At 43.7% G+C, this 12,741-nt stretch overlaps 1 protein-coding gene across 2 annotated transcripts in view; it reads left to right on the top strand.

Moving 5' to 3' along the window:
• Positions 1–2,491: 2,491 nt before the first annotated feature.
• The window catches only part of MAL2 (mal, T cell differentiation protein 2), a 33,257-nt gene continuing 23,007 nt past the window's right edge, over positions 2,492–12,741 (top strand). Inside the window, exon 1 of one of the 2 annotated variants that reach the window (XM_027561261.1) lies at positions 2,492–2,737. In XM_027561261.1, coding sequence (XP_027417062.1) covers positions 2,606–2,737 — 132 coding nt within the window. In that variant the 5' untranslated portion in view covers positions 2,492–2,605. The remainder of the gene's footprint in view (positions 2,738–12,741) is intronic. The other variant, XM_027561262.1, reaches the window with a different exon arrangement.

Raw genomic sequence — 12,741 nt, 5'->3', positions numbered from 1 at the left:
AACTGGTGTCATCAAGAGTAAACAGATCATGGTCATGGTCATGAGGGAAGAAAACCATTCTAGGGAGGAATCCATTTTTTAACAAATAATATGTCACAATAATAGAAGAGGTCTCAATGATGTATTTTTCATTCCGCTTGTCATTGAGGAAGCAGGAAGAAAGCAGGTATAGTCCAGGATGGCAGGGGATGCATGGAACAGCAAGGAGGGTGCTAGAAGAGACACAATGACGTTTTCCCCTTGGTGATAATTTTAAACAAGCACAATCAAGACTCTCTTCTAAGTCACTGAGCATATTGGAAACTTTAAAGTCATTTTATGCTTTGTTATTGTTCACTCATTTGTGTCCGACTCTTTGCGACGCCATGGGCTGCAGCACCCCAGGTTTCCCTGTTCTTCACCATCTCCTGGAGTTTGCTTAAACTCACATCCATTGAGTCAATGATGCCTTCTCCTCCTGCCCTCAGTCTTTCCCAGCATCAGAGTCGTTTCCAATTTTATGCTTATTCATTGAAATTTTGGGGGTCCATCACTATAGCTGCACATCCTCATGATGAATAATTTGAAGAGGTCTTCCTTTTGGACATACTTGAAGTGTTTACTGAGAGCTGTTTGGCAGTAAATAAAATAAAACAATCATGAAAGATCATTCCCTGACAGCCTGAGCCTGAAAACTCAAAGCGGGTTCATTGATCAAACCAACGAAATTTCCTATTAGATAAATGCCACACATTAAGTATCAGGAAGTGATGACATGAAGAGGTGGGAAGATAAAAGATCTACACAAAAGGTTTCACTCACACCCTGTTTTATGGTTTCTACTCTGATGCTGCCACCACACCTATGAGTTTCGCTTATTAGTATAATAAAGAGATAGAATGACTAAAATCTGATGACCAATGCATACAATTAAACACGGTTCCTCAAAGGCTAAACCTGACAGACAAGATTAGTATTCAATTAGTGTCTGATGATCTTGCCTAATACTTTTTCAGCCTGCTCAACATGTGTTTGTATGTTGCTGTGTGTAGCTTTGCTTATCTTCAGCTGATCTTTGAGAAAATTTATCTCCTCTCATTTATTTTACTTATAAAATATTGACATAAAGGCCAAATATAAAATGGAGATAAATTGGGGCAGGGAATTCAAACCATACATAGAATCTTAAAAAAAAAAAAAAAAAATCCTTCTAAGTGTTTAAAAGAAAACAGCAGGGTCTTCTCTGGCGGTCCAGTGTTTAAGAAGCCACCTTGTAACACAGGGGGCCTAGGTTTGATCTCTGGTGGAGGAACTAAGATCCCACATGACTCTGCAGCAAATAAGACCTCCTGGGGCAACTACAGATTTCCTGCAAAACAAGGAAAGTTCCTGCATGATGCAGGAAAGATCCCGGGTGCCCCAAATGGGACCTGCTGCTGCTGCTGCTAAGTCGCTTCAGTTGTGTCCGACTCTGTGTGACCCCAGAGACAGCAGCCCACTAGGCTCCCCTGTCCCTGGGATTCTCCAGGCAAGAACACTGGAATGCGTTGCCATTTCCTTCTCCAATGCATGAAAGTGAAAAGTGAAAGTGAAGTCGCTCAGTCGTGTCCAACTCTTAGCGACCCCATGGACTGCAGCCCACCAGGCTCCCCTGTCCATGGGATTCTCCAGGCAAGAGTACTGGAGTGGGTTGCTACTGGGACCTGGTGCAGCCAAATAAATAAATGAATAGTTTTTAAAAAAACAGCAATTCATAAGTTTCAGTCAGGTGAAACCAATAAGTAAAGCTTTATGTGGAAAATATAACTTATGCAATTTCATGTCTACAGAACAGTGTGATGTGTGCATATGTAAAAATTAGAAAAATAGTCATCATCCTACCAGCTACCATTTAAAGAGCGCTTACCTGGAGTTTACTATTTTCATGTTGTATCATGTAATTCAGACATCCATATAGAGCAGATAACCTCAACCCCATTCCACAGATGAGCACATCACTGGCATGCAAAGCAGCTGGTTCCCTGCCCGACATCCATCGCCAACAGATGTTGGCGCTGACCCATCTGACTCCACCAGGCGACAATGTCCTAGTGGTGTTTTTAAAATCCCACAAGAGTCCCATTTAAAATTGATCCACTCCCTTTTTTAGGTGTGACTGATGACCTTGATTTTACCTTGAGTCGCAGCTCTAAGACCTGATTTGTAGTTACATTGAGGAAAGTGGGATAGGGAAGCTGTGAGAGTTGGGGGGACAGGTGAAAGAAAACAGGTGGAAACTACGGGGAGGGAGACTAAGGGGAGCAAATAAAGAGTAGGGAAGTGGAGCCAGGAGCGCTGGCCGCTGGGTGGCACAGGGGACCGGGAGAACGGGCGCCGGAAGAATCGGGCCAGGTGGCCGCCGCACCTGTGCACGTGACCCGCGCAGGCGCAGTGGCGGAGGCGCGCTCACCTGGGCCCACGTGACGGGGCGGGGCCCGGCCTGGCCGAGGACGGCGCGGCCACGCCCCCCTCCCTCCCGAGCGGCGCGCCAGGACCCGGCGGGCCCGAGCGGCGGCGGCGGCGGGAGCCCGGGAGGCGGAGGCGGGCGGAGGGAGGTGGCGGCGCGCGGAGACGCAGCAGCGGCAGCATGTCGGCCGGCGGAGCACCAGTTCCGCCGCCCCCGAATCCCGCCATGTCCTTCCCCGCGCCGCGGGTCACCCTGCCCGCCGGCCCCGACATCCTGCGGACCTACTCGGGCGCCTTCGTGTGCCTGGAGATTGTAAGTGGGGCAGCCTGGGCGAGGGTTGCGCCCTGGGTGGCGAGGACGGGCGGCCGCATCCTGAACCCCGGGAGCTGTCTCCCTCTGCGTGGTACCCCGGCTCCCGTCCCCCCGACGTGGCCTCCTCCGGCGCTCCTACCGGGGTCTTCCCGGTGCCCAGCGCAGCCCGCATCTGGGCGGCGGCGCCACCGCCCGGGCCCTCTCGCCTGGCACCTGTTACGCGGCAACCTGCTCCTCCGCTGGCGACAGAAATGGTCCCGGGAGAGCGATCAGGAGGCCTCGCGGGGCCGAGGATTGGGGACTTGAAGAGTAGACGGGCTATTTGGGTTTGGGGGTACCGTCGGAGACTCCAGGAGGCTTGCCCGGGGTGGGAGGCGCGCGGGGCTGGAGGCCTCGCCTGTTGCTACCTGCCATTTTATTGGGTGGTGCAAGGTGTAGCCGATGACTGAGTGACCAGGAGGCCGCCAGGATGTGGAAAGCGGGAGCGGGAGGTACCAGAAAGAGGAGGAGGAAGGCTAAAGACCTGGGCACTTTTTTGGGGGGTTTTAGTTTTCTCGTTTTGCCACTCTGAGCGCCCTTTGGATCCGGAGAGGAGCAGGGCTCAAGAAGCAGAGCAGGGGAAAGGTGAAGCACAGACGGTTGCCCTTGGCAGTAGCTAATCCAGTGAACTGAGGCTGGTAGGGGAAAGGTACAGACGTGGCTGTCAAGTTCCTAGCTGCCTGCCTTTGCGCCTCTCCCTTCCTCGTCTACCTTTGAGACTCAGCCCAGTTCCTTGGGCTTAGGTGACCGTCGAGTTATCCGGCCTGTCATGCAGGCTTTTTGGGCTGCAGACTTGAACTTTTAAAACGTCATTTTATGGAGTTGGGAGGTTTTGAAGCTCGCTAGGAAAAATGTGCAAATATAAATTAGGCAACCTGGGGTTGCATCATGCCCTGAGAACGGCAAATACAGAGGGGAACGTTCGCGAGTCGGCGCCTTTTCTGCAGGCGGGATTTGTTTGCTCGCTTTGGGGAGTTTTCCTTTCGTCCCCTCAACCCCCTCCTTTGCGCTTGCATAACCTGGATTTGGGTCGCTTCGGTTTCACTTTTGTGCTTGCGGGGCTGGGACGCCTGGTGAGCATTGGTTTTCCGCCCTATTGTGCTAAGGCACCCTAAGTTAGGTTTTAGCTCAGATTTGAATCTGAAAAAGGAGACAAGTTTCAGGCTTTAACATCAGTAATCGGATCGTGACTACGAGGCTGGAAGAGGCCGATTTGAGTCTGTGCCCGGTTTGGAAGTATCTGAATACCTTGGGATGAGGGACGGGCATCCAGGTGAGAAGAGCCGGGAAAGGGTGGCTTTGTGCGGTCTGCACCGCTAGGCCAAGGGAGACAGTGTAGACCAGTGAGGCCTGGCAAGAAAGAATTCACAGGTTTTGAGCCAATTGAGTTTGCTATTCTTCAAACTCCAGTTGTTTGCATACCTCTGTCAGAAATTTTTGCCATATCCACTTGTTCTAGAATTTTCAGATTGTGCACTTAAATGCATTTACCTTCTGCACTTCAGAACCTTATCGTACCCTCATCCTAAGCATTAAAAACATGAATTCTCAAATGTGATATGCTGGTTATATTTTTCTAATATTTATTCAAATAGATACTTGTAAATATATGCATATGTATGTATATACAGGCTTCCCAGGTGGTGCTAGTGGTAAAGAACCTGCCTGCCAATGTAGGAGATGTAAATTCAATCCCTGGCTTGGGAGCATCCCCTGGAGGAGGGCACGGCAACCCATTACAGTATTCTTGCCAAAGAATCCTGTGAACAGGGGAACCTGGCAGGCTACAGTCCATGGGGTCACAAAGGGTTGGACAAGAATGAAATGACTTAGCAGAGCAGAGCAGGTACATGTATATGTAACCATATGTGACATAAATATATGTATATATATGCAAAGAAGGCTTATCCCTGTGCTATCAAATCACATGCCATCTCAAGAACCACCTGAGTTTATGTGACACTTTCTGGAAACTCTGCTTAATTCTGAGGGAAAAAAGTGGAAAATGATTTATTCTATTTCCTCTCTCCCACCCCAGTATCCTCTTTATTTATCTAACCCAGTGGTTCTCAACTCCCGCCATACTTAATTGCTCAGGCAGATTATCAAAATAGTCCCTAGGCCAGACTAATTAAATCAGACTCTCTAGGGGAGCACCTCAAGTCCATGAGGTTTTTCAAAATCTCCTCAGAGGTACTAATGCAGTCTTGGCTGAGAACCACCAAGGGAGACCTTTATGGGACTCTGTTGACAAGAAGCCTCTCTCCCTGCTAGAACTTTTGCTTCACTCCATTCCAGGAGAAGTCCCAGACTTCTGGATATTTCAATCCAAGAAATATCCAGTCTCTTTCCTCTTGTCTCTTCATTTCCTCTGGCTTCGTATCCCACAAGCACTTCTAGGGTCCTTATCTAGATAGAACGTCATCACTTCCGAAAGCCACTTGCATTTAATTTTCACTTGTTATGGCCAAATATCTTGATAGGTTTAAATCTGAGCCCCCCATTACCTTTCATGTGATAGCAACATCCCTCCTTCCCAACCCAACCCATGAAAAATAAAAGGACTAAAATATTTCAGTGGAATTGGTGACCTTAGAGAAAGCAGAGACCACATTGGAACCAAAGTATAGCTCCTTCTTGACCCTCATCATGTACCACGTAGTGCTGTTGGATTATGTGCTTTAAGAGCGCTGAGATGGAGACCACCTTGGTCCCCTCTTCCTATCTAGAAAGTCCACACTGAGAAGGTGTGGACAGACATGAGCAAAGGAGACATTTTTAAAGCACCCTTGGTCCTTGATTTCTTAATTTCCCTCTAATGTTCTGATCCCTTGAAATTGTTGAGTCTCCCATGGCTCCTCTTCAGAAATTTCTCTGTAAATTAATGTGAGAAGTAGTTCTAAACACTGATGATCTCCTTTCTGGGGAGGCCTTATTTGAGCTCCTGAGAGGTTTCTAAATATGCCCAGACCCCTTAATTTTGACCTTTTATCAGATCTACCTGTCCTTGCAATTTCTTTATGTCCAGTGCTGTCAAAACTGAACACTTGAAAACCAAACCTGACAAAGATGGGCTGGACTATCAATCATTGATGAAACCATGATCTTGGAGTTCATGTCTCACACTAAGCAGTAACTTTGCTCCGATAATTTTATTTCAATTCACCTTATTATACCATATTCACAGTCTCTCAAGTGTAAGGCAGTTGTTGGGGAGATAACTCAAAAGATACAGGTATTGTCAGCCTCCATGCACCAGGTAAAGTAGTTTATAGTGCTGGGTTCCCAGGTGGAGATAGTGCAACTCTTAGACACCTAAGTCGTCCTCCTCTGGCATTTTGCACTCAGCTGTACTTACCAACATGTGCTTGCTATGAAGAGTTTAATACTAAGTTAGTTTTGCAAAGCAAAGCTTTTTAGTTTAAGATGGGAACCCTTCAAAAGTTATCATTTTCAAAATCTAATGCTTTGATTCAGTGGTTCCTGAATTAATGTTTTCCAAATTATTCACCAGGTAATTAGTGAATATCTATTGTGTACAAGACATCATTCTAGGAACAAAGATGTTTAGACCCTGCCTCATCTGAAAGAGCTTGTAACCTGGTTGAGAGGATATGTCCCCAAATAACTACCATTCAGGGAATAAAGACTCAACCATGGAAAGTGAACTATAGGCAAAACACTCTCTAGGCAGGTCTGTTTAGGAAGATGCCATTGGAGCATCTGAACTTTTGGGCTGAGCAAGCTGTTTTCGGTTCTTGTCCTTAATGAGCTTGTCTTGTATTAATATAATGCACAAGAAGATCAGAAGTACGAATGTATTACACATGGAAAATAGTAAAGGTCGTTATCGTACTCAGTGTGTTTCACAGTTTCAGTTCAGTTCAGTTCAGTCCAGTCAGTCAGTCGTGTCCGACTCTTTGCAACCCCATGAATCGCAGCACGCCAGGCCTCCCTGTCCATCACCAACTCCTGGAGTTCACTCAGACTCACATCCATCGAATCAGTGATGCCATCCATCGTCATCCACTGAAACTCACAGTTTCAGTGTTTAGGAAACCATCTGCACTCCCCCAGGATAATCCTGAACATCTCTCTTTATGTGAGATAGTCTAGGACTCTTATTCATAGGCTTCCAACTGCAGTGTTTAGGATGCCACAATAATTTTCATGTATTCCACAAATGATTAAGAACTAGCTATGTATCACACCTTCTTTTATGCCCTGAAAATAGGACAATTAACATAACTCCTTCTCTTAAAAGAAATTCCTATACAGTGAAGTACAAGCCGGGAGAGAATTATAATGCTATGTTTGAAGTGATAAAATTGGTCTATGAAAAGTACTGTTTAAAAACAGGGTGGAGTACATCTGGCCACTGGGAAGGTCATATAAGGCAGCTTCAATGGGACGGTGACGTTTGAGTTTAATCTGAAAGTATGCGTAGAGGTTCAATAGACAGAAAAAAAATGGGAAAGAGAATTCCAGATAGAAACGAGAATATGTGCAAACCCCAGAGACAAGAAAGACCATGGCATAGAGGTCCTGGCAACAATTAGTGTTTTTCAATGTTTGTTTTTTTACATGACTCATGGGAAGGTGGCAGGGAAGGAAAAAGGGCAGGTAGAGTTCAAGATGTGGTTTGCTGAGAAATGGTCAGCCAAGGCATAACATTTATTCTGTCTGTGATGGGGAGCTGCTGAAGGACAGAGATAAACTTGATCAGACTTGTGTTGTAGAAATCTTTGAGTAGTGAAGGTTGGTCATAATGCAGAGAGATTGAAGGCAGGGATGATAGCTAAGGGGCTTACTGCAGTAGTTTGGATGAGGGATAATGCAAACCAGAAGTATGACAAAGAAAAGAAGCAGAGAAGAGACAGAGACTTGATGTTTAGAAGGTCAACCATGATGTAAAGTTGTGACGTGGCCTGAAATGATCCTAGACCAAACTTGAGTATAATATATAACACAGAGGAATTATACCAGAAAAACAAAATGTTAATGAAAGGATGATGGGGAGGGATGGGCTTATGCAGCAGGCATGTGCAGTCATGCAGATAAATTTATGACAAGGATTTCAGGTTATTTTCAACCCACAGCTTTGACTGTAGATGGACTAACACATAAATGTTTCACTGTGTAGAGTTTTCCTCTCTTGCCCAGAAAATAGATAATGGTTGCAAAGGGACGTTGTGTGTCTGCAGTGGTGAAGATGGGGCTATCTGTGAGTATATTTCCCTGTGTAGGTGCTAAGTCACTTCAGTAGTGTCCGACTCTGTGCGACCCCATAGACGGCAGCCCACCAGGCTTCCCTGTCCCTGGGATTCTCCAGGCAAGAACACTGGAGTGGGTTGCCATTTCCTTCTCCAGTGCATGAAAGTGAAAAGTGAAAGTGAAGTCACTCAGCCATGTACAACCCTCAATGACCCCATGGACTGCAGCCTTCCAGACTCCTCCGTCCATGGGATTTTCCAGGCAAGAGTGCTGGAGTGGGGTGCCATTGTGTTAAAAGGATTTTAATTCTTAGGTAAGATTTTTCCTTTGCCTCTGAGTTGAGAATCTCTATCCATGAGAAAGGAGTCTTTAAAACTTCATAAGAGAAAAAAAAAAGCCCCTGCCAAAGATTATTTTCAGCAGTCATTTGCCCTGATTGGCAGCTCCCTAAGAAATATGAAGAACTGAAATATGGGAAACTTTAAACCAAGTTGCTGAAAACCTTGACCTTGAGCTCCAAAGGAAAAGGTAAAGGAGAGATTTGTCTTGTGGAGTCCGATAGAAATGTTGTACCTAGTGGCAGGAGCCGGGGACAGAGTGTGTCTGCATTGATACAACTGAAGAGGAAAGACTGTGTAATGACAGGGGACAGGAGCCAGGCTGGTGTACCCAATACCACGCATGTGCAGTACTTAACAAACGCTGTGTGATTGTTCTGTAGGACACATTGAAGAGTGTGTGAAAATATTTCAGAGAAACTGTCTGGAGCTGGGAAGGGCAGCTTTGAAGTATGCCTGCTCAAAGTCTTGTCCAATTTCTTTTTTTTTTTTTATAACAAGTTAGTTGTTTTTATTTTTTTTAATTTTATTTTATTTTTAAACTTTACAATATTGTATTGGTTTTGCCAAATATCAAAATGAATCCGCCACAGGTATACATGTGTTCCCCATCCTGAACCCTCCTCCCTCCTCCCTCCCCATACCATCCCTCTGGGTCATCCCAGTGCACCAGCCCCAACAGCAGATAAATGGGTAAGAAAGCTATGGTACATATACACGATGGAGTATTACTCAGCCATTAAAAAGAATTCATTTGAATCAGTTCTAATGAGATGGATGAAACTGGAGCCTATTATACAGAGTGAAGTAAGCCAGAAAGAAAAACACCAATACAGTATACTAACACATATATATGGAATTTAGAAAGATGGTAACAATAACCCTGTATACGAGACAGCAAAAGAGACACTGATGGACTCTGTGGGAGAGGGAGAGGGTGGGAAGATTTGGGATAATGGCATTAAACATGTATAATATCATGTATGAAACGAGTCACCAGTCCAGGTTCGATGTGCAATACTGGATGCTTGGGGCTTGTCCAATTTCTTTCTAGAAGAAAGGAAACATTTTATTAAAAAAAATTTTATTTATATTGTTGTGTGAAAATTGTATAACTCTTCATATAGAATTCATTCACAGTGCTTTTCAGTCTGTTATATTCTTCTGCTTCTCTGTATATTCTTGCTATTAATTTTTGAGAGTTTGATATTGAAATTCCAACTAAAAATCTTAATTTATCTACTTAAAAAATAATTGATATATATATATATATATAGTGGAACTATATGTAACCTTGTTCTGTATCTTCCAAGTCTCCTGTAAATGTGTTATCATACTTTCATAATTAAAAAAAAATAAGAAAAGAAAATAGTAAAAACTAAATGGAAAAATCTAGGTGCTGTAAGTATTCACTGTAAAATTCAGTCTTCTTTTCTTTATGATTTTTTTTTATAATAAAACATTGGAGAGGAAACAAAAAAATTTTTTACTGAAATATAGATAGTTGATTTACAGTGTTGTGTTAGTTTCATACAAACAGCAAAGTGATTCAGTTATACATATATATAAGTATTGTTGCTGTTGTTTACTCACTAAGTCATAGCCAACTCTTTGTGACCCCATGGACTGTAGCACATCAGCTTCTCTGTCCATGGGATTTCCCAGGCAAGAATTGTGGAGTGTGTTGCCATGTCCTTCTCCATATATCAGTGTACATATTTTTTTTTACATTCTCTTTCATTATAGGTTATTACAGGATATTGAGTATAGTTCCCTGTGCTATGCAGTAGGTCCTTATTGATGCTCTGTTTTGTATAGTAGTATATATATTTTAATCCCAATCTCCTAATTTATCCTTCCACACTTTCCCATTTGGTAACCATAAGTTTGTTTTCTACATCTGTGAGTCCATTTCTGTTTTGTAAGTAAGTTCATTTTTAGCGTTTTTGAGATTCCACATATAAGCAGTATCATGTGATACTCATCTTTCTCTTTCTGGCTTACGTCACTTAGTACGATCACCTCTAGGTCCATCCATGTTGCTGCAAATGGCATTATTTTATTCTTTTTATGGCTGAGTCCATTGTGTGTATTAACCACATCTTCTTTATCCATTTGTCTGTCAATGAACACAGATTCCGTGTCTTAGCGATTGTTGATAATACTGCAATGAATATTTGGGTGCATTTATCTTTTCAAAATATGGTTTTCTCAGGATATTTGTCCAGGAGTAGGATGGCTAGATTATATGGTATCACTATTTTTAGTTTTTTAAGGAACCTCCATTCTGTTCTCCATGGTGGATGTACCAATTTACATTCCCAACAACAGGGTAGGAGTGTTCCTTTTTCTCCACACCTTCTCCAGCACTTATTATTGCCCAACATCTAAAATGTCATGACTCTTCTTCAGGAGCTTATAGTTTACTTGACTTTCCTGTGTCCTATTTTATATGAAAAGGGCCATGCCCTTGAATAGTCACCAGAGATGACATTCCTAACTTTTGTGTAATAGCTTTCAGAAGAAGGGGGATAAAAAGAAAGATAAGAGGCAATGACTTGTACAGTCCTTGTTGATGCTAAAGCATTGGTATTTCTGCATGAACATTTTAACCTGGAGGATAACTTGCTACCTATAAACATATGAAAAACAGATTTTAAAAATCAAGGGAAATTATAAATAAGAATAAAAAAGAGCCAGAACATACATCTTCCCTATAATATGGGCTTTCCATTTTAGGGTTAGTAAATGGCAACCCACTCCAGTATTTTTACCTGGAGAATCCCAGGGACGGCGGAGCCTGGTGGGCTGCCGTCTATGGGGTTGCACAGAGTCGGACACCACTGGGGCGACTTAGCAGCAGCAGCAGCAGCAGCAACAGCTATTTGAGAAACCAAAATGGAAGTTTAGGTCAGATGGACAAGGAAAAAGTCTAATTCTTGATGACACTGTCAAATGTATTTTTAAATCTTTCAAATGTAAATTGAAATAGCAAATCCTCATTTGCATTAGGTCTTTTCTGTAGATGTCATTTCTTGTTGCTTCTCAGAATTTGTCCTTTTTTTCCCCGATTAAAAACAAAACAAACGAAACACCTTGACAATGTTTGCTTCTGAGAACTGTACCAGGGCTAGTCCAGGAACAGTTTGAATGGAAATCAGCATGGTGAGAAGGCAGATGGTGATTGATGGAGAGGAGCCAGGGTAGATGGGGCAAGGCACAAGACAGGCACTACTTTGGTCACTCGTCCCATGGCCATTGCAGTAGAATAGGTAAACTGAATAAAATCTTGGGCTCAAATGAAGAATTAGAAAGAAGATTGAAAGAGGTATCATGAGCTAGATTTCAAAAGGTGCCAGCTTCCCCATAACTTGCCACCCTAGGCTCCTAAGATCTTGTACGAGGCTGTGGGTGTTGCCAATAATAACTTAAAATTTGAGAAGGACATGTTCCTGCTTCCCAAGTCTTCATGCCTATTTTTGAACACCCACCATGTACCAAGGAATGAGCCAAGCTCCAGACAGCAGTGTGTTCCCAGCGTCTCAAGCTGCTCCTCTGGAGCAATGTCCTCTAGAACCATCTATTAAACACACTGGTGAGTTTCCTTCATTTCAAAGAGAATGCAATTGAGCATCCTCAGTATAAAGTGCTGGCCTGGGTTCTGAGCATACAGAGATGTTTAGGCAATGTGGCCGACTCTGACCTCACAATCCAGTGGGCAAAACATGCATGCGAGCCTCTGATTTCAACCATTCAGGGAAGTCTTTCTGTTAAGACTTGGTAGCAGAGTTTTGTTATCCAACAAAAAGTCTCAAGGCAGCATGCTGGGCAGAAGCATGGACCAGTGTGATGGCCTCTTTGTATGCAGGGGAAGAAAGGCAGAGGCTGCAGTGCAGAGAGAGAGCAGCAGGGAAAGGAGCACCGCAGGGGAGAGGGTGAGCTTGGAGAGGCTGACAGGAGTCTCCCCCGTGCTATCTCCACTGGACTGCAGTCATGTCGTGAATGACTTTGCACTTTTATGGGCTGCCTTGTAAATACATCTATCAGTTATTGTATCTGTTGACTGAAGTATATTCCACTTAAAAACATTCTTTGGAACACATGTTGTATATAAAACAGAGTTATAGGTGATCTAGTCACTAGAAGATAAATAGTCTGAACATGTTAAACGTCCTTTAACCATATTGTTTCATGTGCAGGAACCCGATTGGTCGGCATCCATTGAAATAGGAGAGATTATCAAGAAGATAAGGTGTTCTGAACTTTTGGAGGGCCTCAAACCCCTTTGTGATTCTGATGGACATTGAAGACTATATATGACTGTATACAGAAGACTGTATACAGAAAAAATGTATATGCACTTACCTACACAATTTGATATGATTTTGGAGAATCAGTCTGGCCCTTTCCCCC

The sequence above is a fragment of the Bos indicus x Bos taurus genome, chromosome 14 (genome assembly GCF_003369695.1).
Source record: "Bos indicus x Bos taurus breed Angus x Brahman F1 hybrid chromosome 14, Bos_hybrid_MaternalHap_v2.0, whole genome shotgun sequence".
Lineage (NCBI taxonomy): Eukaryota > Metazoa > Chordata > Mammalia > Artiodactyla > Bovidae > Bos > Bos indicus x Bos taurus.
The sequence above is the reverse complement of the archived record's forward strand: the minus strand, read 5'-3'. Positions and strand labels throughout refer to the sequence as shown.